The sequence below is a fragment of the Theobroma cacao genome, chromosome 9 (assembly GCF_000208745.1).
Source record: "Theobroma cacao cultivar B97-61/B2 chromosome 9, Criollo_cocoa_genome_V2, whole genome shotgun sequence".
NCBI classification, from domain to species: Eukaryota; Viridiplantae; Streptophyta; class Magnoliopsida; order Malvales; family Malvaceae; genus Theobroma; species Theobroma cacao.
Genome location: NC_030858.1, coordinates 37091137 through 37119044, shown reverse-complemented (window position 1 = coordinate 37119044; position 27908 = coordinate 37091137). Strand labels below are relative to the sequence as shown.

The window sequence follows — 27908 nt, the reverse complement described above, 5'->3', positions numbered from 1 at the left end:
TGGTGGCAAGCGAAGACCACAAACCGAGTTGAAGGAGAAATTGACTTGAAACAAAGAAGGGAAGCCTCGCAATTGTTTAGACGTGAAAGAACTTCAATTAATTATGGATGTGAGCATTCTATTAAATTTTAATTTAATATTTCAGACACGTAAGGTAGATTTGCAAAAAAAAAAAGAAAACCAAACTGGACACCGAAATGAGTTAGAATTTAGTTTTTTTTAATTAATGTGATATATTAATTTGTAAATGCTGAGTAAACCCACATTAATGGGAAATCATTTCATTTATCAGAGGAAAATAATAATAATAATAATATGAAAAAGAAACCCTCAATTTCATTCACAGCTCATTTACTAACACGGTATGAACACACATTAAACGGCACTTCATAAAGGAAATACAAATTACATGAGGATTTGGAAGGTTGGTTTCTTAAACTTTATAATTAATTTCATTTGAATATTCTAAACGCATTAATTTGTTTAAACAATTCTAAATTCAGTGGCAAAAAAGTATTGATTAATATCAAAATTAACTATATAATTATAGTAAATTATTAATAGTAATTTTTTATCATATATAGTAGTTTAATTTAAACTTTAATTATATTGTTTGCTTGGTTTACCTCTTCTTTGTATTTCCAACTTTAAAATGCTGACCTAAATTTAATACCTTATAAATAAACTCATAAATTGACAACAGCACATACCAAAGTAAACCATAAAATAAAATTTTCCTTCACCAAGTGGGCCCATTAGGGCAATAAACAAATGGCAAGTGGGACCGCGAATTCTGATCCAACGGTTGAAAGGGTGGCCCACGGATTAATCGAAACCATCGATTGGATAATATGTAAACGTGGCGCGCATCGGGAACATCACAACCAAACCCAAAGAGAGGGACCCCTTGCGAAACAGAACCCGAGTTGAATTAAAAAAAAAACACACGACACAACCGGAACGGCAAGGGCAAAAATCCCGTAATAATGAAGAAATCCAAGGGCAAGATTAGGAAGTTCACAATATTTAGATGACAGCGACGCAGAGGAGAAAGAAAGGAAAGAGTAAAAAAAAAAGGAAGCTCGAGCAGCAGCCCAAAAAGCCAACCAAAAAACCAAAAGAACCCTCTCCTCTCTCTCTTTAAAGGCTCTCATTTTCTCTCTATTTCCTTGTGGTTTTCTCTTGCTCTTGTTGTTGTTGTTGTTCTTCTTCTTCTCCTTTTATCGCACAATCTCATCTTCACAGATTCTTCCTCCTCTCGATCCCCCATCCCCCTTTACTGTAAGTCGTTTCTCTCTCTTCAGCTAATCTTTCAATATCTGAAACCCTAAATTTCCAATTCTGCCCTTCGATCTCTTCATTTTTTTGGTATCTTTTAAGATTCTTGATTTCTTTTCTTCTTTCCAGTCTGAATTATACGAAGTATTGAATCATCGCGAGTCTATCTTTCTTGTTTGTTTGGTTGCTATGTTGATTTATTGTATTGCATGTAGGTAATTATTCGATAAGATACTGGATTCGGAATTCGATTGTTAATTTTTTTTTGGAGATTTGATTTGGTGGTTTTCGTATGTTGATCTGATAAGCGGTCAAGGTTTATTTTGGTGATTGCTATATATTTTTTCTGGAAATTTGGGGGTTTAGATTATCAAAGTAGTTATATATTGGAGTGAATAGGGATTTTTAGGGTTTGATTTGCGATTTATCGGAAATGAAGTATGAGATTTTGATTGTGGTATTCTTTTTGTAATTAGATTGGGATATTTTGAGGGTTTTGATCATTGCAATGTAATGAGAAAATGAAATTTTGAAGAATTTGTTGATTAATTGTTTTGATAATTCAATTGAGGTTCAGTGATGCAACTTGTAGATATTAGTACTATTTTTGTTTATTTATTTGTCTCGGGGGTTCAGGCAATCATGAGTGACGAGGGAGAAAAGACTTGCCCCCTTTGCGAGGAGGACATGGATTTGACTGATCAGCAACTCAAGCCTTGCAAATGTGGTTATGAGGTTTGAAGCAAAATACTCTTTTATTTTCTCTCTTACATTTGTTTGGCAATTCAAATCAGAACAAAAAGTAAAAAGAAATGGTAAGTGAGAGAGGGAAAAAGGAGGAGAATTAATATGTGCATAGGCCGGCCTTATCTCTATTGATCTTATTTTGTTTCAAACGCTACTTCGTGGCAGATATGTGTTTGGTGTTGGCATCACATAATGGATATGGCTGAGAAGGATGAGACAGAGGGACGGTGCCCAGCATGTCGTAGTGCTTATGATAAAGAAAGGATTGTAGGGATGGCTGCGAATTGTGAGAGGTAGTCAAGCTACCACACAGCTTATTCTTATTAAGGATATTTCAATATTTACCTACCCTTGTTTCTTGTTTGTGTGTATATATATATATATTCTTCTAAGCAGGTTGGTTGCTGAAATTAATATGGAGAGAAAGATGAAGTCACAAAAGGCAAAGACTAAATCTTCTGAAGGAAGGAAGCAACTGAGCAGTGTGCGGGTGATTCAAAGGAATCTTGTTTACATAGTTGGGTTGCCACTTAATCTGGCAGATGAAGATGTATTCTCTTTCTCTCTCTCTCTCTCTCTCTCTCCTTAACGCGTGCATTGGCAAGCTAACTCTTATACTTGTATCATTACCTAATCATGTATCTCTTTTGTGCAGCTTCTCCAGCAGCGAGAATATTTTGGTCAGTATGGGAAAGTTCTTAAAGTATCTATGTCTCGGACTGCAGCTGGTGTCATTCAGCAATTTCCAAACAATACATGTAGTGTGTAAGTGCAGAAATCTCATGTATTTGGTTTTAAATCTTCCAAATATTAAGATGTACCTGGTTTGCATATTGGATCTTTGATAGAAGACATTATATCATGTAGTTGGGTTTTTTGAAAACTGAAAGTAAATTTATCTTATTATTTTGAAGATTTTAGTATTCCTGCCTCTTTTTTAGTACTCTGTTATTAGTTTGCTCTATTCAACTTACATTTGTTGACCCTATATACAGATATATTACTTATTCAAAAGAAGAGGAAGCAATTCGTTGTATCCAGTCTGTACATGGGTTTGTCTTGGATGGTAGACCATTAAAGTATGAGCATGTATATATGGAGTTTGTCATTTTGTTAGTTTGATCCTTGTTGTTATCTGTAATAGTTGGAATATTCATTTCAGGGCGTGCTTTGGTACAACAAAGTATTGTCATGCATGGCTGAGAAATGTGGTATGTGTGAAAGTGATTTTTGGTTCATTTGTTTTATAAGTTGAAGAAAATATTATTTATTTGTTGCTGCTACGTTTCAAAACTACTATATCAAATGTAATTCTAATTGAGATTTTTTTTTTGGGGGGGTTCAGCCTTGCAGCAATCCTGATTGTCTATATTTGCACGAGATTGGTTCTCAAGAGGATAGTTTCACAAAAGATGAGATTATATCAGCATACACAAGGTATATTCATTTTGAGTTTGCTACTCTGTTATAGCTGTAATCTCTATTTCTTGAATTTTATTTTATTTTATTTTTATTGAGTTTGCATGTAACTTTCTTTCTGTGATGAAGAAAACCAAGTAGTTGACACTTTCAGAATCGAATTTTTGCATGTATGCTTCTATAATAACTTCATCTTGTATTAGTAAAAGCCATTTAGAACTGTCATATACATTTGCTTCATCTTGTATTAGTAAAAGCCATTTAGAGCTGTCATATACAGTTGCTTCATCTTGTATTAGTAAAAGCCATTTAGAGCTGTCATATACAGTTGCTTCATCTTGTATTAGTAAAAGCCATTTAGAGCTGTCATAGACATTTGTTACTGCTATATTAGCCCATGCCAAATGGTGCTATAATATACATGCAGAAAGCTTTTTGGCTGATTGTATACCCAAGTAGAAAGGAAGGATGATAGAATCACATTAATTATTGGGAAGCTAACTCCTGCAAAGGACTTTTTGTCAGCTTTTATTTCTATTCAACTCAATTTTTTTCTTGGTATATGGATTACTCTATCTTTTGACCTTATGATAACATGTCAAAAGGATTATGTCTTCCCGTTGCTGCTTCCTGGATCCTAACCTTTTGCAAGCGCTTAGTGTCAAAAGGTTTTATCTTTCTGTTTGTCCCATGAAGCTCAAATTTTTGCTATAGGAAAAATTTGAAAATGGTTTCTTACTGGCTTTGTAAAATAGGTTAAGTATTTTTGTCCTTGCTAGCCAAATAGGAATTTCAAATCAAATAATTGGAGTTGTTGGTTCTGCTTTATTGCCACATTTCAGTTCTAAGCAAGTATTCCAGGTTCCACATGAATTTTGCGTAATTTCACATTACTTCTCTTGAATGATTAATGAACTTAATTGTTTAAAGGAGTAGGGTTCAACAAATAACCGGTGCAACAAACAATATGCAACGGCGTGCTGGAAATATGTTACCTCCACCACTGGATGATTATTGCCCCAACAGTTCTGCATCTGCAGCAAAACCTATTGCTAAAAATGCTCCAAATGTAAGTCCATGTTTTTTAAATCCCAAACAAAATAGCAAGTCAAATTATTACTCAAAGAATTTAGGAAAACAATGAAGTGCTCTACCAACCAGACCTTCTCCTAACTTTTTACTTTATATATATATTTGATTTTATCTTGGGGCATTGCAAGGAGAATTTCTCAAAGAATGGGGTGGGGTGGGTTAAAGCACCATGTATGCTTGGCTCCTGCACGAGTGCCTGCACCTGATTTTGGTTGTGATTTTATATATGCTGCAGAATACAACAGTGAGCATTCCTAAAGGTTCTCCTCCAAATGGAAGCTCTGTTAGATCTATTGCTCTTCCTGCTGGAGCATCATGGTATGTCATTTATTTATTTTCTCTTTTACACTTTGTTATGTTAATTTCTGGGGCTAAAAGTTCTGAATCCTTCTGCCAGGGGAATGCGTGCCTTAAACCATCCACAAACAGCTGGTTTAGCATGTTCAAATGGACCTTCTAAGCAGAAATCTGATATGGTTAGCAGCACATTACCATTTTCATCTGCTGTGGCAAACACAAATCAGGTTTCTACATTACATGGTGATGTTATAAAGAAGCCATCTGAGGAAATTCATGCTATGCATATGATGGGTAAACCTGATTTGTTAAAACCTTTAAAAGAAAATGCCAGTTTAGATTGTCGAACTACTCCACTAGAGAAACCTCCTTCACCTGATGTAGTTTCTGCTTCTAAATCATTGAGCAGCCAGTTATCTTGTCCACCACCATCCAATTATAATGACCAGTGCACTAATATACCATCAAATGTTACAAGCTCCACCTTTGACCATGCTGAGCAGTCTTTTATTTCCCCCAGTGAAAAAGAGGGGAATATTTCCTCTACTGATGGAAAGATACAGAGCTTGTGCTCGGATATGTCAGCACTGACCTTAGATAGGAATGTCTTGAATGGACTTTCCAGTTTAGTTAGACCAAGCAGTTCAGCTTCCGATCATGGATCAAGCAGCTCACCTGGTAGTCAGGGGTTACAACAACGTTATATTGATCACTATCGAGAACCTTTAAGTTCACCAGCTGCTGGGAGAGCTGTGACATCTCCCAATGGGGTGTGTATTTCAAAAGAGCAGTCTGATTGGAGAACTGATATGCAAACTCAAGCAGTGGCAAATACAAGTTCTGAAGTAGAGGAAGACATATTGTCTTTTGATAATCAAAGACTCAAGGATCCTGAAGTCATTAGCCGTTCAAGTTATGTGCCAAATTCACCAAGTTCGCTCCATTTATCAAATCATTCTGGGTCCCATTCTTTGCATCGTAATGAAGGTTTAGGTGCCATTAATTTGAATGCTGATACTCTCTTTGTAGATAATAAACTTAGTGAGAGTCTACGTTTTCATGGATCTAGTGTTTCTTCTTTATCAAATGGATACCCTGAGAAGTACATAAGCAGTAGTAGTATTGGTTCTGATATTATCACAGAAGGCTCCCTTCTGCTTCCAAATGAAGGGAAAGGGAAGAAGATGGGAAGATTCCTTGGTAATGCTGGGAGCGATGCTGCTAAAGATACAGGAGAGAGCAGCATAATCTCAAACATATTGTCGCTAGATTTGGATACATGGGATGAGTCCCTAGCCTCACCTCAGAACTTGGCTAAGTTGTTTGGTGACACTGACAAGCAGCCCAGTTCTCTCAAATTATCTAGTTCCTGGAAAGGACAGAATAACAATCAGTCCAGATTCTCCTTTGCGAGACAGGAGGATTCTAAATATCATCCATTTGATGTTGAGTCCTCATTTAGTGTCTTTGGGCAAATGCCAAGGAACCGCTCTTCCAGCCAAGATTTTGCAGAAAGCAGGGATCTCTATCTAAATAAGTTTGGAATTTCTAATGGTTTTTCTTCCGGTAACTTTGAGGAATCTGACAATTTTACCAGCAGTCCTTCAGTTTTCTCTTCTAATAAGCTTTCTGGTGAGTTTCTGCCAACCTACTATTGGACTTAGTGAACCTTACTCTTGCTGTCCAAATGTTGAGTTGAGTGGTATCTGTTGTTTATGAATTATAATTATGAAACAAGCATGCTCATTATGTGATCTTAATGTTATTATCGATAAATTAGTTTGGCATAAATAGAATTTTAATTTTATATGCACTGTTCCATGTTCTTCGCTTGTAATTTGTTTTTCTGACTTCTGAGTGCACCAAGTGACTTTTTGTGGTTGACTTTTTTTTTGGCTAAATTGAGCATTGTTTCTACATGTCATTTTTTTCTTTTTGGATTTTCTGGAATTATGTTTTGATTTAGTTCGTACTAATCCCTATTCAATGTTTCTTAGCAGTGTCAAGAGCTCAAATTTCAGCCCCACCTGGATTCTCTGTTCCTAGCAGGGCACCACCTCCAGGCTTTTCTTCTCATGAGAGAGTAGACCATGGTTTTGACACAACATCTGGTAAGCTCTTTGTTTATTTTTTTTTTTGGCTCTCTATATTTGAGAGTTCGTAGCCTGCAAATTAATGTTGACTGCTTTTTCTTTTTAGGAATTCATTTGATGGACAATTCCTCCCTGTTAAGAAATTCTTATCAGGCTCCGGCAAGTGGTGGTATTGGTGGCTCTGGGGATATAGAATTTGTGGATCCAGCAATTTTGGCAGTTGGTAAGGGTAGTCTTCAGGGAGGGCTTAACAATTCAGGCTTAGACATGAGATCAAATTTTCCACCACAGTTAGGTCCCTATGAAAACGAGGCCAGATTTCAACTATTGATGCAGAGATCTCTTTCTCCTCATCAGAACCTAAGATATGATGTCGGGGATAGCTTTTCTTCTCTTAGTGACTCTTATGGAATTTCTTCCAGGCTAATCGATCAATCCCAGGTGAACAATATGTCCCCATTTGCACAGTTGTCTCTTCAACAGTCAAGGAATTCACACATGTCAAATGGTCATTGGGATGGATGGAATGAGGTTCAGGGTGGAAACAGTCTCGGTGTGGCAGAGCTCCTCAGAAATGATAGATTGGGATATAACAAGTTTTATTCCAGTTATGAAGGTTCAAAGTACAGGATGCCCACTTCGGGGGATCTGTATAACAGAACATTCGGGATGTGATTTTGTTTGTGGGAATCGAGCTGTTGCTTAATTGGCAAATTCCATGCTAAGGAAGTAGAATGACTGTACTGTGTGCAATTTTGATTGCATTTTGAGGATGGAATGTGACTTGTAACTGGTCTCCATGGGCAGCCTCATGAAGGATCAAACTCCCGATAATTTGGGCCGAAAAGGTGCTGTCCGCAAAAGAGCAGGTAACGAGGAAATATTTCAAGTTCCATTTGTTTTTCACCTGCATCTTCCCATTGGTTAAATCTGGGGTTAATTGATTGGGGTTTCCTCGCAGGTGAAGTGAGCTTTGTGCTATTCCTGATGTAATCTCTGTGGAGTGGTGTAGATGGTCTCTAACTAACTGCCAGGTTGATCCCCCTGAAGCTGAATGTTTTGCTAGTCATTACCCTTGAAAAGTAAAATTTGGTGGTTGCTCTTTGCTCTTAACAACTACATAGAAGAATCTAAATTGGAACCCAATTTAACCTTTTATGTTTTTTGTCCTATACTCCTACAGCTCACGGACATCCTCAGATATTTAATGAATTTTTAATTAATAGAGTTACATTAATTAATTTGAGTTAAAAAAAGGCCAGGAGATGGGATTTACATTGATACATCTCCAAGCTTTTTGGTAATGTTATTATTGAGTACAGCAAGCAAGTTGAAGAAAGGCACTTTAATAAGTTTGGGTGTCAAGCCATTTTGTTTCAAAATAAAAATGGGTTATAACATATATGGTAGTAGTATCTATAATATTATTATAATACATCAAAATAAAATCGACAAATACGTAGAATAGTATTAAGGTTAATTCTTCCATAAGAACTTGTCCAAGGGTAATATTTCTTAAATTATTTTAATATCGATATAGGTACAAGTCCTGGTGGGCCGATGTAGCCCATTGACAAGTAGGGCGTGCTAGGAGTTAATGGTGCTCGAGTCCAGTTATATTTGTGCCTTAATCGGCCGTTTTAGCCCAGTAATGGGCTGCTCAAGGCCATGCATAATTGGTCCCTGAGAAACGATGTGGTCTAACCACATCATATTTAATTTCAATTTATTTTCTTTATTTGATGATAATTATATTTGAATAATGCACAGAATGCTTGTAGCAAGTAGGGTTTGCAGATAAGGCTGGTGAGGATACAGAGATGAGAAGCAGGAAGGAATTTGATGAGGCAAATTTGGTCCATCCTAATGTTTAACCCAAATGACACATGGCAAAACAGTGTTGTCTATTATTGATGAGAAGAAAAGCAACATAAAGATGACAGGTGGGTAGGTTGGGTTCACTATTCATTAACAGTACTTTGAACAACTTTTTGGTCTCCTTAAAAGAGATCACTGCCACCATCCTTCCAATTATTATTTATCAAAAAAAAGAAAGAACAAAGACAAAAAGCTAGCAGAAACGTGTGGCAGCCTAAACCCACATAACATAATCGAAAGTTACAAATTATGAGAAACTTCCTCCCCACCAATTTTGGGTGTCTCATTTCATACCACACATTCTTTGCTTTGTTTTGTTTGGATTATGCATTTTAAACAATAAAAAATGCAAAAAAAAAAAAACCCAAACTTCAAAATATAATATATATATATATATATATATGCAACCCCACTTCTTCCTCTACCCTTCATCCCATTCTCACATTCAATCATGGCAAGAACATAAATGTAGTATTGATTTTTTTTTCTTTTCATTAGCGTGTTGTCAGAAAGAATATAGGACAAGTTACCCTTTCAAATCAAAACCCTGGTATGCATTATTGCATATAGAATAAACCAAAAAAAGAAAGTGACATCCTTTTTGAATTCCAATGCCAATCAATAACTTATTGACTGATATATATATATTTTAAATAGTTGAGAGACTTTGTTCTATAATTTTCTAGTATTATTTATTGAAGGGCAAAAAAACATGTGGGCTATTAATGGGATTTTTTTCTTTTGGTTTTTTAGACTAATAGACTTGGAAGCTAAACTCCAAAACCTAGAAGAAGAAAAGAAGGTGACAAGTTTGGATTCTTGGTAGAGAAGAAGTATTCACTTGAGCCATGCAAATTGCAAACAAAGGTGTTGAAAGAGTCTGATCTATCACACATCATCACCTTCCAATCTGGACATTACAAAGGACAAACAACCAACTTTAGATATTAGACCCTGAATTTCATGGTTTTTACATGTACAACAAGATTTTAGGAAATTTTCAATCTTGGATTTATTTGAGTCGACCCACCCCCCCCCCCCCCCCTTCCCTTTTTCTTCTTTGATTTTTGTGGTTGGACTTGATTGAACCAAGAGGATAGTATTTCCTTATACTTTTTTTTCAAAAAAATACGAGTTTTATAAAAATCTATATTCGTAATTCGTATAAAAATTCTTTTAATCGAATTAATTGAATTTTTTTACTAATTTGATTTTAACCAAATTATGTTTACTTTTACAGATTTCAATAAACAAGTATAAAAATAAGGCTTTAATTAAATTTAATCGGTAGAAGAAGGTTTCCAATATTCTTAAGCTATTTAAATGACATTGGCTTAGGCTAAAGCCTACCCAAGATGAATTTTAACCTAAAAACAATCAAGAAAAACTCTGAAAACCAAATTTCATTTTCTGATCAAATGTTGCACCCAAGTGCCCTTTTACTTTCATAGATTTCCAATCCTTCAAGGGTTGGGCAAAATTTGGGTTCCTTATATCCTTCCCTAAAAGGCTATTTCCACTAACATCCTTGGATTTTTGCCTACTTTTGGTCACATGGGGTGCAAAGAAACTAAGTTGAGAGTTAAATTTCCATTCTCTACATTTAGAAAAGAGGGGAAAAAAAAGTAAAAATGGGTAATTAAGAGGAGGCAAAAGAAGCACATGTTGGTTATGAGCAAAAATAAAATGAAGATGTTTGTATGAAAAATGAAGGCATGGACAACATAATAATGTGCAAACTTGGTATTGACATGGCACTAACAATATATATTGACATATCATAACTGACATTTTAATATATCATAATTAATAATAACATTATATATTAATGTGATATAATGACGTAATCATATCATATTATTTACCTTACACATCAATGTCATGTTAACGTAATATGAATATAAAATAATAATAAATATTTTGATTAGTTATAAAAACTTTTTTGATAAAAATAAAAATATAAAAATTTGATTAAACGTAACAAAAAATAATTTTTTTAAATAATTACGAGAGATTTTTTTAATAATTTATCTTTATATAATATATATATATATATTTTTTTTCTCAATAAATATGATAAAATGAGACACGTGTCGAATCGTGACAAATAAATGTCGAGTCAAGTTATAAAGATGTATGAGCAAATATCGAGATCGTGATTGTTGAAAAAGTAATTATCGAAAAAATAATATTACCTAATTTAATATGTACATATATATATATATATATATATATATATATGTATGTATATATGAGTAATGGAAACCGGCAAGTGGCAGTTGCAAATGGGACAGATAAGAGAGAGATGGTGTTTGTGATTGATTTGACAAAACAAAGAAAGGAAGATTTGGATTAGCCTATGAACAGTAACATCAGATTTCTAACCTTTTTTTTTTTCCTTAAAAAAATGGAAAAAACAGTAACATCAGATTCATGTGCTTATACAGTTGGCTGCAAATGTTTTGGCAAAAAAGTTTTAAAATGTATACGTGGCTCTTGTATCACCAATCAACTTGGTGGCCCAACAATGATGGAAATTCTCCTTGCCCATCCAATCATGTTCCAAGGTGACAGTGCTAGCTCACCCACCGGTTATCTTCACATGAATAAGCATGCCAATTTGCCATATGACCTAATACCTTTGCCAAATATCTTTCCTGGCGGGTGTCCTCTCTTTTTCCCAATTTCCTGTCCAACTGAAATCTTTTGTTTTCTTTCTTTTTGGGGTTTTAGATACTAATGATAAGAGTTTGAGTTGTTGAATAATAAAATAAGTTGGAGAATTAAAAAAATGAAAACCCGTCTATTAAATTAATCGAATTAACGGTTTACATATTTTTAAACCTTTATTTTATTATGTCAATCATCTCGTCCTACTTTTTCTTTCAAAATTTAATATTAAAATAAATAACGAAAAAACCTAAACCCGACCCGAGACAAGGGAGTGAATGTTAAAAGAATATATACTCATATTGTATCATTGCTCTCATGAAAAACGTTGAATTGGGTTTTATCACGTCCATATAAACAACTGAAAATAAAAAACAGGAAAAACAAAATCCTTGGAGTTTTGAAGAGGCAACTATAATTTAAATGTTTATCCCAAGCCCGAGATTTTTGTTGGCATTGAAAAGCAATTGGGGGCAAAGGGAAGCAAATCAACAAAGCTTTGCAGCCATTGGTGTGTTCCTTGCAAAGTATAATGTTAATGTGCTGTTTGCCGGTGGCTGTCCCCCCCCCTACAAAGATTTGTACAATCTCACACTTTTTTGGCGCACTGGTGAAGTACAAGTTCCAGCATAAACTTGCTTGTTTTACGAGGTATGGTACAATATAATATGGGGACACAGAGAGAGAAAACAAATTTTATAACCTGGAAGAAGAGACTTTCCTATTTAAGCTTTGTACCAAAAGAATCACATTTCAGCATGGAATACTTTCCACATATGAAAGTTTCAATGCACTTGTGGGGGAAGGCCTGGCTGATGATTTTGCACCACTAACAAGAATCACTAAACAAGAATGTTAAAAGGTCCTACTGGCCTTTGTGCTGGACAAACAGGAATCCAATTATAGCATTTTCTCGAAACCGATATACATCTGACAGAGTAGTATTCTTAGTTTTTATAAAAAAACTCAGAAATTATGTCTTAAAGGGTATATCAATCAAATATTTTGAATCATTGATCATACAACTAAAACTTAATACCGCTGCTGTTGTCATTGAGTTTCCAATGAAGAAGGATGAGAAGCGGGGCTAAGGTGGTGCCTGTGGTGGCTTGATATGAAAATAGGTCTGAGGGGTGTTGGTGGCAGCTGGTGAGGCAAAACATAGACTGTGGGTTGTTGGGTCGAGAGGTTTCGACGGGAGAATGGCAGCAGAGCGAGGGGTAGCCGAGAACGAGAATCCTGATGATGCTGCAGTAGAGAACAGTGGCATTGGTGTAACACTGACCTGACCATGCGTTTGCCATGCCCAATCGGGGAGACCTTGCGGAGGACCTAATTCAACTCGATTCACCATTGCTCTTTCCTGCCAAACAAACCAAAAAACTTAGGCTTTTGATACCTGGACCATCATAGGACTTGAGGAGGCAGTTTTTTGAGGACGGTATTCCATATCATACATAAATAAGATGCATGATATCTAGTTTCTAAAAAGATGGAAGGAAACATAAATTTTCCATCAAGATGCCATGTTAAATGAGATGTCGTGTCCATAAAATACAGATCACAGCAGGCAGCCATTATTTGGTTTCTTTTTAGTTATGACATGTTAAGACCTTGCTTATCAAAAGAATAGGATAATATTGAGATTATACTTTAACCATTAACATCTTACTACCATGCTACCCATCATTAACATTCCAATCTATAAATTAAACCCTTCAAACTTTCACATGTCCTTATCATACATATTGAACATCATTGTTTGTACATAAAAATAAGTTCACTTCACCCACAAAATTTAGGCAGAACCTATCAAATTGAAGTGCCAATGTACGGTTGGTTTAGCAAGTCATAGGAATTGACTGGATGTGGAAGTTGAATGTTTGGTGCAAAGTCCAAATGATGAAAGTATTGAACAAGGTTTAAAGATTCAGAAGCAAAGCAAAGGGGTTTACCTCGCTAGGAAAGAATCTAGGATATCCACTATTGCAAAAAATAGGCTGATCTGACGGCCCTACTGGTCCTTTGAAAGGTGGACCACCCACTGTTGCAGCAGCAGGGTTCTCTACCTGCAAAAGTAAATCATCGAGAACGTGAACAATCGACTCTATCAAGCTAAAATAGGGTCAAGATGCTTGATTTCATCCAAACATGCCACACATATTTCTTAAAGCTAAAAGATAAGTGCTGTTAACATCATCTCATCCTAAAGCTCATTAAGGACATCAAGATTTACTATTGTCTAGAAAGAGTTGTCTAGGTTGATGAACCCTCTCAATGTGACGAAACATACAACAAGATACAAATAAATCAATTCAAATTTTACCCTCAAACTCTTTGCACCATGCACGTCATAAGGACCAGTATGGAAATGGAGATGCCCCTCATTTTCCTTGGGACCATTGCCAACAGGTGGAGATATCCCCAGGTTCAGATCCAGGTTGTGATCATTGCCTGCATAAAGAGCATCTGAACACAAGTTAACAAGAATCAGTTTCACGAACGTTCTTCATGAAGCAACTACCTTGGTTAGAAGATTTTATTTACAACACTGTAGTATAAGAAGAAACCAGTAGCAATTAATACCTTCATTACTGGTATCAAAGGTCATCTCCCCTTCATATGACCTCGGCTCAAAGTTGGTGACCGCCTCCCTTCCATTACATTTGATAGCTGCCTTGTCATAAGCCCTGATTTCCAGAAAAATCAAAAGGTAGACATGTGTTGGATGGAACCCTATTGAGGTTGAGAATTCAGGGTAATAAATTCAGTATCAGGTAGAGTGTAATTCATGATCATTAGGACCTTGCAGCTTCTACTTCATTGTCGAATAGCCCAAGATAAATATACCTGCACGCAAGCATCGTAATCCCCACGATGAAACACCATCCCCAATTATTTTTCCTCTTTGAAATAGGCATCTTAGAATTGTTTTTCCATTCAAGGAGAAAAACAAAAAACAATCCCACTGAGAATTAATTCAAAAAAATCAATTCTCAGTTCGACACCAAGAGGCACTGAAACGTTTCACATCTGTACTCCTAAATGATATGTTTGATCCAAAATTTAAATTTCCATGAAAAAGTGTCCTCACTTTTTGCCTAGGAATTGCCCCATCCGTGCTTCCCAACGGCCACATTTGTGCAGCGTCACCCCTCGATATTTTGAGCTTCCCCTGGAAAAACCAGTACTCTGGCGACGAAGAATGTGCACGAATTCTTCCTTGGTGAGATTCTTCATCTGCCCATCAACAAAAAAACGGGATAAAGCCCCAACTTAACCATCACCTCAAACAGTTTTAACTTCTATACAAGTTTTATCAATTAACACCAGTTACAGTATCCATATTCCAACCTGTTTCATATCCTCCTCATAATCACTGAGAGTGAAATTGATATCAGCATCAACACCTCGAAATTTGATAGCCGCTCGATCATAAGCTCTGTTTTAAACATACCCTGATTTTAGATTACCCTAAGTTCAAAACAACTTCATAAGTAAACTAATTTAACATAATTTTTTCCCCGTAAGTTACCTAGCTGCAGCATGAGCAGTGTCAAATCCTCCTAAAAAAGAAAATTCAAACAATTAAACAATATTCCAAAAATAGAAATTACAAAAAAATTTCCTTACAAGTAAAATTGTCAACAAAATTAACCAATCCAATCCATACCCAAATATACTTGTTTCCCGCAATCCCTGCAATAATAACAATAACATAAATAAGAAAATAAACCCAAGAAAAAATTTAAAAGAAAACTCAGTTAAAAACCCAACAAAAGGAATTTCAACGACTTTAACAGACCAAGTCAAAATTCAGTTACACCCCAAAAAGAAAAAAAAAATAACCAATCAGAAAATTCCCTTAATCAACAGAAGCAAAATTACCAAATATGGGATTCCCATCGTCCAGTCCTTCTATAGAAAGTAACTCCTCGATACTGTGAGCTTCTAGAGCGAGGTCCTCGACGGCTTTTCTTCACCGTCTGTGAAGCTTGTTGTTGCATCACCCGCGGTTCACCAGCTTCTTTCCTCTCGAACGAAAGATCGATCCATTTGTTGTTGTCACCATTTCCAGAGCTTTGCCCTTCACAACTTCCAAAATCCCCTCCAACTCCCTTCACCGGAAACAGCTCCTTAGTAACCACCTTGGCTGCGTCGTCGTTTTGGAACTCGCTTCCTCTACTTCCGACTTTGAGTATGTCGAAACTTAGAGTGAACGCGTCTCCGTTGGCGCGTGTGGAGCACGATTCGTCGTCGTCGTTGACGACAGAGGAATTCGAGGTTCCGGATTCATCCATTTGGTTCCCAGAACCTTCATTGAGATTATCGGTGAGAGGAGCAGCCGAGTCGGAGTCCTGAGTCGACTCAGTCGACGCGGCATTGAGGTTAAGATCTAGCATTTCGTCTTAATTTCTTGTCGAATTCAGCTTTGACTCAGAAACCTTTTTAAATATAAAACAAAAAATAAATAAACAATCAACTTCTCAGCTTCGAAACCAAAATCATCGGTCAGCGTTTCTTATCCCCACCCCCAAAGTAATCAAACCCAACGATGGAGATCGATCCAATCAAAACACTGAACCGAAGCTAAGAATTACGACCTTTACCACAAACAAAAGGAGCTTCGAATATTTAAAGACAAATGAAAATATCAAACAAACGTCGGTAATCTCTCTTCCCGGAGGCGGACGAGGAGGAGGAAAGGCAAGAATTGAAAAAAAACGGCGTCGTTGGAAAGCAGAAGCGAGTTAAAATGCGGTTGGCATTATTGAATTACTCGGCGATTAGTTCATAAACAGAAACAGATGATCGCCGACTAACTGATTCCATAACAATGAAGAGAGAAGAGAGAGAGAGAGAAAGAAGGAGATGGGACGTGTGAGAGAACATTACAGAATGCAGACCCCATTTTTAAGAAGGGGGCAGTGGAATATATAAACATTTTCTCTCTCTTTTCTTCACCGGTTTGGCCGGTTACCCGTTCTTTGATATTGCCAAGAAGTCCATGTAGAAGATTTTTTTCCCTTTTCCCTCCTTTCGGCTGCTGCTTCTTCCTCGTCTTCTCTTGCTTTCATGGTACGTCTTCTTCGTGTGGTCTCGCGGATGGGAACAGCCGTCTACAACAATTGACCGTACATATACACCAAAACAAAATTACTTTTTATTTTTTTTCTTATAGCATAGTCACCGTAACAAGTTACTGTAACACGATGGTATATTTCTTATAAAAGTTTGGTTTTAACTTTACCATGTTATCAAAAAAAATTCAAAAATCTATAATCGATTAGAATATCTTAATTTATATTTATTATTATGTATTATTTGTTTATGGTGTTCATTGGTGCAGGTATCGGTTATTAGAAGGTTAACGAGGACATCATTCAAATCTTGCCTCATTTTGGTCATCTTTATTTGATTTTGATTAAAAAAAATATGAATTATTGAATTATGTATTAAAATTTTTAAACTTTTTGTTATTGACGGTTGATGGGTAATAATATTTATTATCGAACTTTAAAAAAGTTGACATAAAATATGGAAAGAAGTGAGACATCCAAAAAAAATTAGACATTTAATGTGAGGAATTTCTAATTGAAAATGATAGAATGCATTGAAATTATGGGTTATGATAAAAAGGTGAGATAGAGAGGCAGCTGCTGAAGATTTTGAGGGATCCAAACTTTAATAATTGAATGTTAGACTAAGCTCTATGTCCAACAATAGTACATGTAAGAGATTAACTGTTGTATAATTGATGTGATTAAAGATTGTGGAATCAGCCTTTTTGTATTATGAGATGATTTTTGTTATCTTTTGACAAAATGGGTCATTCAACTGATGTTGAATCAATTAGGGTTTTGAAAGGATTCTTTGGTATCACTTGGTGTGGGTGTTAATTTAGTCAAATACCTTTGATGACTTACAATGAGAAATGAGATAACATCATTATCATTGTTATTATTATTATTATTGTATGCATTGAAACAAACAAAAAAAAAATGAAAAGTTCAATTGATAATCGTGGTTTAAAATTAAGGAAGACTCGATTTTTTCTTAATTTCTTTCGGATAAATTTAAATAGAAAGTACATTGAAACTTATGAATAGTAAGTATAATTAGATGTAAATCGACATTAGTATTAATTAAGGGTATTGATAATTAATGATTAATTGTAATTGTTATTGGGTGAAAGCTCAAACTTGCATGTTCTTGACATGGATAGTCTTACATTTGATTTTCAATTGATAATTGTAATTATTATTAAATTTTCAATATATATTTAATTTAATTTATACAAATTTTTTCATCATTGAGTTAGTGTTTTTTTTCACATGTAAGGATAATAGATTCATCACGTGATATGAATTACGTAGTAACTAATGAATGAGGTAAACATATGTTTTAATACTAGATTGAATTCTTAAGATGGGTATTTAATTTAAAATTAATTAATAATAGATGAATAGAGATTTATTGTATTTAAAATTTTAAAATACATAACTGTGAATAGAGTCATTGTGATGGTAACAATATATCTCCGATTTCGGCTGGTGTCCTACGTGTAAATGTAGTTTATGTGAGTGCATTCAAGTGGTCCAAACCCCAGTAAAGCTCAGTGGACCATCAACTAATCTGCTGCCTCGTGCAGGAAAAGGATATGATAAAGGCAGGCTACTGACCACTGAGCATCAATTTGCTCTAAATCCGGACCACATGATTACGCCGCAGGGGTCCGGATTCACTTTCGCAGATGCTTGTATTTGGCGTTGGTCTGATGATCATTCGGTGGACAAAGATTTCTTAACCTCAGATATTCCAATCAAATCACTCTGCCCACTTCCCCAGTCGTTCATTGGACCTTTCCCCACTTTTAGCCCTCTGCCCTTTTGAGTTTTGACCCACCTGTCTAATCTTTAGCTAATAGTATGGTCCCGTGATCCAACGGTTAGGGTTTTTGCTCATACTCATTAAGGTCAGCTAATCCTACGGTCATGGATCATCAATTGCTATTTATTTCATTTTGTACCATATTTAGTTTTTGTATTTTTCAATTTTATGAAAGTTTAAAGGGAGCCGTAACCATAGCCGCACCCTATTATTAGAGTTGGTTCAATGATTCATGTATGATCTTTATTTAAAAAGTATATTTTGATTTTTTCTCTAAATATTAATTTATTAACTAGGAATATTTAGAATAAGTGTATTTTTAACTTTGCTCAAATATCAAATTTTAATTACGTATTAAACTAGAATTATCTTAACAATAAGATAATTAATTGGAAGGGGTAGTTTTTAAATTTAATACATTTTTAAATTATTGTATTAATGAAAGTATATATCAATGTTTGTGCTTAGTATTTATTATCAAACATACAAATCTTTTCTAAAATCAAAGTACATATGCTTTATATTTAATCAAACACCATAACTGACCCCCACCAAATAATTTTGTGTCCATTGTCCATTAATTTCATGGGAATAAAAGGTCTCATGCAATAGTTTTCTAGCGACGTGCTTTTTCTTTTTAAATGTTTTAATTTACATAAATTTAGTTTCATATGATCAATAAAAAAAATGTGATCGATGACGAAAATTCACATCAAAATTGTGATAATAAATAAAAAGAAAAACTTTAATTACCAAAACCAAATTAACATTATATAATAATTCAATTAGATTAAAACAACGTAAATATCAATTATATTAATCGTTGATGTGATAAAATATAATGGGATTATTACAAATAATCAAAAAAACTCATTGATCATTTATAATAGTAACATGATAATCGAAATCAAATTGATTTTTTGAATAATAATTAATTAAATGCGAGTTTGGAATTTGTGGTATCACGTGAGTAATTTTTTTTTTTGTTGGGAGGAGAACTTCAAAGTTGTTGATTTTTTAAGATTTTTGTATTGAATAAATATTTCAATAATTTAAATTATGGGCACCTATTCATTAAAAAATGTAAGAAAAATAAAAAAACGTAAATACTAAATTAATATTTTATGTTGTAAATGAGAGGGCACCAACCGTACACGTCGATGCCTGCCCGAAAGCTGGCCAGCTGTCAACCACTTACTGCCCAAGCTGCCCTTCCAAAACCTAATACTTCAATTCCCGTTGTGTCCCCAACATTAAAAAACACGTGGTTCTGCTTTTTGTTTTTTAATCCTCGCTTCTCTTTTTGATTGTTGGTTACGCTTTCTCCTCATTCCGGCGTGAAATAGTTAGTTTAGGTTCCTTACGTGAATTTACAGCACTACCCTCACTCGCAACTAAAAAACCTAAAATACCTTATTGATTAATTTATTGTTATTGCAAAATTTTTTTATTTTAAATGATTTTATATTATATTTTTAATATTAAAACACTAATGAAACTAAAATTATTATGATACGCGACTCGAGTGACACGAGAGCCGTTTGCAATCGTAATAATCAATTAATTTAGTCAAAAAACTCGATTTAATAATCAAGATTATTACTCAAAACAATATTAAAGAAAATTGACTAAACCAAAAAAAAAAAAGACAAAAAAGTCATGTTTTCAACTAGGATATCTTTTTTGGGTGACTAGTAATCTTTACAACGACTTGTAAAATTTTTGACATAACAAAATCAATCGATTTCTATTTTTGTTCTATTTTTGTTATTGCGTACGTTTTGAATTTGAAAAGAATATAAAAATGGATCGATAATGAAAATAATATAAATATATATATATTTAATTATTCATGGGTTGCTTATGGTTGGTTTCATGGCAATAAGCACAAGCAAAAACTTTTATAAAAAAAAAAAAAAGATATAAAGTGGTCGGCAAGGTGTTGCTTTCCTAGGACGAGAAGTTACTACGTTTATTAAACAAATGAAAAGCCGCAAACTTTTTTATCATCAAGTGTATACCAGCTTTAGTTGAAATTTTTGACTGTGAAAATCTCTTTTTGGAGCTATGGAATCTAGGATGTTGGAAATTCCGGTTCTTGGTGTCAGAGGGGAACATTGTATCTAGACAAACTAAAAAATGTGTCTAAAGTGTTGTTTCGTTTTCTTTTTTTGAGGTCCAATTGAATTGGTTGCCATATGTTTTGCCTATGACCATGTTGCTTGAAATCTCATATTTTTTGGCCTTTTGCAAGAGTTTCACAAGTGTCCTCAAATTCTTCCTCGGAAGAGAAAAATATGCTAAAATGCTTTAAATCAATGACTAGATTAATTCAGGAAAGTAAATATGATGGCCGACTGGGTAGCAATTCAGTTGAATTAGGGGATTTGTTTGGAAAATTGAGTTGAATTTATTCCATCCTTTTTAATATTGCACATTCTTAATAAGGATAGTCTTTCAACTCTTCTTTAAAATGTATTTCGTATGGGTAGCTGCATAGAGGGATAGTTCTAAACAATGACGGATTCGGAATTTTGCAAGAGGGGTGAATAGAGGATAATTATGTAAAGTTAGTAATAGAGTAAATGATTCGATCCAAAATAAAAATTAATTATTATTAAAATAAAATTAAATTATAACATAAAACTAAGCACTACTTTCCATCCATCATTTGTTGTCAGTCCTTGTTTTTGCTCTCTGCCTTGTTTCTTTGGCTATTAGTTTGGGGCATTATATGCTATTTAGCAATGAAACATTTTCATAATTGGTAAAAAAAAAAAATAATTAGTTTCTACCCTAGCCGACCTTTTTCATTTAAAATTAATGAAAATTAAATTTGATTATTTTAACAAAGTCTTATTAGAATTTTAAGAATAATAAGAACCTGAAAAATAAAACATTACAATATAGTAAAAAAATTAAAACAAAAGTCTTTATTTTTTATTGTTCCGTTAATTTTAAAATTTATGTTTTTTTTTTAAATACATTCAACGGATAGATATGAAATTCTACGTTTAAAACTCTTCGATGTAATTCGATTTTGAATCTTGTATATAAATTAATTTTAAGACTTTAACCAAATAAAACAAAAAAGGACATCTAGAAAAAGATTAATGAAAAGATTTTGTCCGTCCTATGATCTACCAAAATATAAATCAATCAAATGATGAAAAGGCTTTTGTCTACATTTTTTAAACGTGCAAGTATAGATTTTCATCAAACGAAATGATATCAATTATGTTGCCGTAGTCTTCCCCATTAGATAATTGTCGATCCTGTCTTGCCGATTCATCGAATAAGACATGACATGTCCTTGAAAAATGTTCTATTCACGTGACTTTTATGTCTCCCCCCACACCCCAAAAATAAAAATAAAATAAAATAAAAAATTTGTTTATACTTTCATTTTGGAATCAATTAGCTACATATGTATATCATGATTCATGCGATTTTGACGAGTCCATGAACTATCAAATGATTCCAATGACTTTTACTTACTTTTGCTTTGTATCATTTTCTTTTCTTTTTTTATTTTAATAATTGTTTAAGCATTCGGTTCATCATTATCATTCTTTTATCGTGTTAAGTTATTTCAAATAAAGTATCTTTAAAACAAAATATCCACTGTTGACTTAAAAATAAATTTTAATAACTTAATTAATTATTTAAAAAACTCGCGTGCCGACACGAATTAAGACATATCATAAATAAATTAACATATAAACTTGTGCTAAGCTATAACTTTAAAGAGTCGTAGATCATTATTATAGTTAGGTATATATGAATTAAATCAATTAAATTTTTGGGCATGGCTAAATCTCCTAAGTCCTAGTTTAGGAAGCTAAGATTTTTTAGCTTGTTGGGTAATTAAAAGTCAACATTTTAATAGCAATCAATTTCCCTCTGTCCTTCAAAGAAAATTTAGCATCTAAAACAACAATTTATTTTTATTTTTTTTTATATGTGCATATATATTTAGTCTAACTTTATTAGTTCAAATCAATTGATTACATTTTGATTAAGGGGCAAACTTAATCATTGAGAATAATTTCCTAACTAAAACATCACCCATGAGTGAAGTTAACGTCAACTAGGTAAAATATGTCAAAATTGCACTCGAGAGCCTTTTTTTTTTTTTTTTACTTTATTTCCCCTTTGCATCAATAACATGGGATTTTCCCCCTACTTTCTCTTTGACAATCTAGAAGAAGAAAGATTTTGCAAATAAATATTGCATATATTAAAATATTGTATTAATTTAACGTACGTGTAACTGTTTATGCATGTAAAAAAAAAAGGTAAATATTGATTAAATTCGACACAATTCATCTGTTATCATAAAATTTAATTACCCAGATTTATTTGATGTAAAATGAATCTCAAACTCAATTTTAATTAATATCTAAATCAAAGTGATTGAAAATTGATTATTAAAACTTAATCAACGTGAAACAAACTTAAAACTCAAAATTTTATACTTGAAATAAGATATTAAACTTCACTTAAGTAGTAATTTTTAGTATAATACTTAAAAAAATCACTGAATTATTTATAAAAACTTAAATAAGTCATTTTTCATTACGTTTAATCAAAATCTTTATATTGATTTTTGAATTAAATCATATCTTATAATTAATAGTTGATTAATTATTATTAATTAAACTGTCACTTATCATTTTATACCATATAACATTGATATAACATGTTTATATAACATAATAAAAGAATGATGTGATATTTTCACTATTTATGTTAACATTAGATTAATACTATGTAGATATTAAAATAACAAATAATATTTTAATTTATGATAATCAATTACAATGATATATTTGATAAAAATAAAATAAAAAATAATAATTTATTAATTTTTTTTAAACAACTCATGAACTTTTTAAAATATTATGCGTTAACTTTTTTGATGGGAAAATTGACATTGGAACCTTAAACGCCAAGCTTAGCTGCAAATTGAACACGTAATCATAATAAATTTCTCGCATGTCAGGGGGTAGCAAAGTCATTTCACTCAAATGACAACATGCATAAATTGTTTAGTTCAAGTATAGAACACTCATTAGTAAGTGTTTAGAATAAGGATTATTAAGAGGAGACAAAAGATTGTGAGCGTTGACGCACACGTGGCAGTTAGGCTACCAATACAAAGGAGGAGAGAGATAGTGAGAACGGGGAGAGCGGCAGGCAGCAGATGGCGCTTTTTCTAGTCACACTATTAGTACCTTCCCATTAAGGTAATCCTCTTACCTTAAAAACTTTTGGTAAATTTATTCTTCCAATTTTGGAAATTTAAAAGATTCAACCAAACCCCTGCCCTTTACCCACCACCATGATTGCGACTACTCGACCGGCTATAGCCCGTTTCCGGAAACAACAACCCAATCCAAAAGCCGAAAGCTATCCTCAATATCCATCGTCCAACCAATTCCCACCTGCCACGTGTTCGTTGATTTTTGGTTGATCCACCACCGTTCTTTTGGTCAATGTGGGTGATGACGTTGAGGATTGATATGATCAACGGTCCATGTTTGTTCATTCCTGCCTGTAGGGCAGGGCTTTTAAAGTATAGGGTGTTGCTAGGTGTAGTGGTCTAGACGTATTTATGATGGAGTGAAATCAATTCCCAAAATAAATGTCTTCCACTGTTGGAAATTAATTAATCATATTAAATATAGATTGGAAAATCTATGAAAATCAACTTTTCTTCTTATTTTTTTAATGATATTTTATGTGCCGGTTTGTTGAAATCATTTAGTATGGTCATATATTTCAATGACCGTGTATAAAAACTATATATTGATAATTCATTAAATATAAAACTTTTTATTAAAATAGTATAAACATGAAATTCATTTGCAACTGAAATCAACAATATCTAGAATTCATGCCAAACATAGTTGAAGAACACCTACACTTATCAAGATTATTTAGATGGTGCAAGTAAAATATGCCCAACTCATAAATGACTTGTGATTTGTATAGTTCATGCATGATTTTGGTTGCATTGCAATAAATATGATATTTGTTCGTAATATATACATATATATATATATATATTTATTTAAAGATTTCAAGGCATTTATAAAATTAGATTTATAAAATGGAATTTTAAGCAAATCTTTACATCCAAAGATCACGAAATATCATCAATGTTATTTGTATTTTTTTTCTTAATTATTCAAGAATGTGGAATTTTTGATAAATTCTTAGTAGGGATGAGTATTAATCCATTCAACTCAAAGTAACTATTGAAATCTATTAAATTTGGTTAATTTGAGTTTATTTTTTATTTTAATATTAATCGATTAGGAGAGATAATTTATTCAATTATTTCGACTGATTTTTAATATTCAAAATTTACATCCGTGTTGACAAACAATGACAATTAATAATGTATATTATAAATATATTATATATATAATTTTATCATAAAATAAACTTAAAACTAGTTTATTAAAATCAAAATAACTGATTGCACCAATCGAGTTAAATCGGTTTTTGATTATTTTTTTATTCTTATTAAAGTTCAATCTATTTCACTTTTTTATAAAAATTAAATTAATTTGATTCTTAAAATTTTTAAATCCAACCAATCAAATGCTACTCTTAATTCGGATTCAAACCTTTCAATTAGTAACTCTTTTCAGCTGCTCATGAAGTTTTGTGGTACCTTTCTTTATGCAAAGTGTTGTCAAAAGAAAGCAAGAATCAAATTGCAAAAACCTGGACATATCAAGTTTCCTTGACACTAATCAGATGCTTTGAGATTAAGTGACAAAGCCCCACTCTCTTGTACCACGCGTCATTTGGACGCAGCCAATCGTACGGACTTAAGACACTTCGCCCCACCAGGTGGTCCCCTTTAAGGAAACCTCGTGTTGCCTTTTTGGTTCCGTGATTCCAGGATTTCAACACGCGCCATTATTTCCAAATCGTACTTTCACATTTCTAACTTCTTAATTACACGATAAATATGTATATATAAAACTTAATTACATGAATTTAAATTCATTTTTATATATTTAAAAATATATTAAATTAATATCAACTATGATAATTAAGATGTAAATTTTCTAGCAATGAAACGAGATAACATTATTAAATCTACTTTGTAATCACTACTAATAAATTAATTTTCGAAATTAAATCACGAGAAAAAATCTAAAATGGCCCCTACTATATTATTATTATTAATAGGAATTACAATAAATGAATATGTAAATATAATAAAAAATAAAATTATTTATGTTAATATTTTTTTAAACAGAAAGTACAATTAGGGCTTCTTTTTGGATTGGTATCTTGTCGGCAAGGTGTACGAGGTTTTTACACCTAGGGAGACGTGGACGCTTCCTGTCCATACATGGAAAGTCTTCTCTCAAATATTAAACTCTATTGCTTAGTCAAACTTTCTATTCTCATTTAATTTATTGCAATAAAATATATTTTTTTATTATTATTTTCTTTTGGCCTTTGGCTTTTGCAATTATTGGTTTTTGTTCGAAATGATGGAGGTGTTCCCACTTGCGCCACTCCCTTTTAGGGTGAATTTACAAAAATATCCTTGGGCTCTTTCTCGTTTTTGCCGTGTCGTGAAAGGCTAAGGTGTAGTCAGTTTCAGATTAATAAATTGTGGGAAAAGGACACCTGGCCTTTGTTTTTATTTATGAGCTGTTTACACAACAAAATTTATTTATTTTTATAAAAACCTTTCACTATAATTATAAAATTCTTTAATTTTGTATCGTACGTAACATTACTTTTTCCGTCCAAATCGATCATTGATCGAGGTTGAACAAAATCGAAATTTAAATTAATTATCCTAATTTAGACAAAAAGGGGTCAAAATGTAAAGTTGTTTGTTAAATTAATTACCCTAATTGATTTCCTGTGTCTAATTATCTAAGTATTGTTTTCTTAAATGAATGATGTAGAATTTATTTATTTTAATATTTCTTAAAATAAATTAATTGACAATGACCGGCGGTGGTCTAACTTGAAGACAATAATTTTACTATAAATATCAATTATTTATATAAATAAAGCCAAAAAATATTTGCCAAATTCTGAAAAAAAGCACATAAAGTTGGATGTCACACAAATCACACCAAACACGTAACATCAATAACTCTATTTAATGTGACAATTTATTTTAAAAAATTAAAATAAGTTAAATCAAACAAAGATTTAAATAAAAAAAAGCACGTTTTAAAGGGAACAAAAGGACAATTCCAAAAAAAAAAAACCCACCCACTTACTTTGAGAGAAAGTGATATTATTTTTCATATTAAAAGTACGGAACATTTATATTTAATTTTTTTTTTAAAATTTTAATATAAAATAAATGAAAAAAATTTTTTATCTTAATTTTACTTAAAGACGGCATAATTTTTAGTAATTATATTTGCTTACTCCTCAATTTCGATATTTAAATACTCAGAAAATTCAGAGTTCAATGAACCAAGTGCACTAAATCCTTGGAACATAAAGATTGATTAGGTGTAAACAGACATAAGCACCCCACCTTTAATTTTAAAAATGTTGTTTTTCCAGCTGCTATTCCAATAAAGTAAGATTTAAAAAATAAATTGTAATTAAACAATGACTTTTTTTAAATTTTTTTTTAATTATGGTAACCAGATACATATGATGTCACTAGTTAATATATTAAATTATAAAATGAGAACAAATAAATTAATAAAAATTTCGAGGAGATTAAGATGTGAAGACCAGGGGTTAATAAAAAGCAATGCCAGAATTAATTAGTCAATGTAATCATGAACATAATCTTAATTAAGGTTTTGTTTATTAAGGTTTAAGTCGTGATCTGTGTGTGTGTGCTCTTAAAAGCCAAACATGGTCAAGATAGACATATCCGACAAAGGTTTGAATAAGCCAAGTCAGGCTGGTGACTTGGTGCTTAGTGGATTGATTCACTATTCAAACAGAGAAAGAGGGAATTAATCATAGTTTAATCAAAAGCTAAAGAGTAAAAAATAAAAAATAAAGTAAGAAACCTTAAAAATCATTCTAATCTTTGGACTCTTCTCCATAGTATCATTATCTCTTTTTTTTTTTTCTTTTTTATTATTGGAAATTGAAAAGCTCTCTCCCATTGACTAGGGATAAGATGGTCTTGAATCTTGATGGAGTAGGATTTAAGCAATTCTAGGTAAAGATCACACTCAAACCAGATGTTTTTTTTTTCTTTAAGGATTTTAATTTCTGTAAAAGTTAAAGAGAGACAAATATTTAGAGACGGGAGAGAATATCGCCTGGTGGCTCATTTAATGGTTTATATTTTCCGACAAAATGACAGTACTATATATCATAATTATTATAGTCACCAACCAAGGTAAAGAAAAAGTCCAGGATGAGTTGGAAAATTTCAACAAAATTATGAAGGAAACCAGACAAGGAAATTGATTGAAAAGATGAGTGAAAAGGAATTGTTGATGGGATCAAATCAAAAGGGCAGTTGCAATATCGTGTCATAAAGTAGATGGATTGATTAATTTCTATGGAAAA

The 27908-nt window shown here is 32.8% G+C and overlaps 2 protein-coding genes across 9 annotated transcripts; one reads left to right on the top strand and one right to left on the bottom strand.

The window, feature by feature from the left end:
- Positions 1086-8291, top strand: LOC18590831. 5 transcript variants are annotated; one of them, XM_018127772.1, is made up of 14 exons: positions 1086-1281; positions 1915-2013; positions 2191-2318; positions 2422-2575; positions 2681-2790; positions 3021-3104; positions 3188-3236; positions 3371-3462; positions 4381-4513; positions 4772-4854; positions 4934-6465; positions 6834-6944; positions 7033-7795; positions 7888-8291. In XM_018127772.1, the coding sequence occupies exons 2-13, from the start codon at positions 1921-1923 to the stop codon at positions 7599-7601; spliced, it is 3138 nt and encodes a 1045-aa protein (XP_017983261.1). In that variant the 5' UTR covers positions 1086-1281; positions 1915-1920; the 3' UTR covers positions 7602-7795; positions 7888-8291. The 5 variants fall into 5 exon arrangements, with proteins under 5 accessions (XP_017983261.1, XP_017983259.1, XP_017983258.1 ...); XM_018127770.1 differs by having other exon boundaries at positions 6831-6944; XM_018127769.1 differs by having other exon boundaries at positions 4375-4513.
- LOC18590830 (ethylene-responsive transcription factor RAP2-7) lies at positions 12157-16369 on the bottom strand. 4 transcript variants are annotated; one of them, XM_018128105.1, is made up of 10 exons: positions 15363-16369; positions 15148-15173; positions 15010-15040; positions 14829-14916; positions 14569-14714; positions 14280-14324; positions 14061-14164; positions 13801-13928; positions 13430-13543; positions 12157-12837 (listed from the first exon to the last, which is right to left on the bottom strand). In XM_018128105.1, the coding sequence occupies exons 1-10, from the start codon at positions 15875-15877 to the stop codon at positions 12562-12564; spliced, it is 1473 nt and encodes a 490-aa protein (XP_017983594.1). In that variant the 5' UTR covers positions 15878-16369; the 3' UTR covers positions 12157-12561. The 4 variants fall into 4 exon arrangements, with proteins under 4 accessions (XP_017983594.1, XP_017983593.1, XP_007016647.2 ...); XM_018128104.1 differs by having other exon boundaries at positions 13801-13943; positions 15363-16368; XM_007016585.2 differs by lacking the exon at positions 14280-14324 and having other exon boundaries at positions 13801-13943; positions 15363-16368.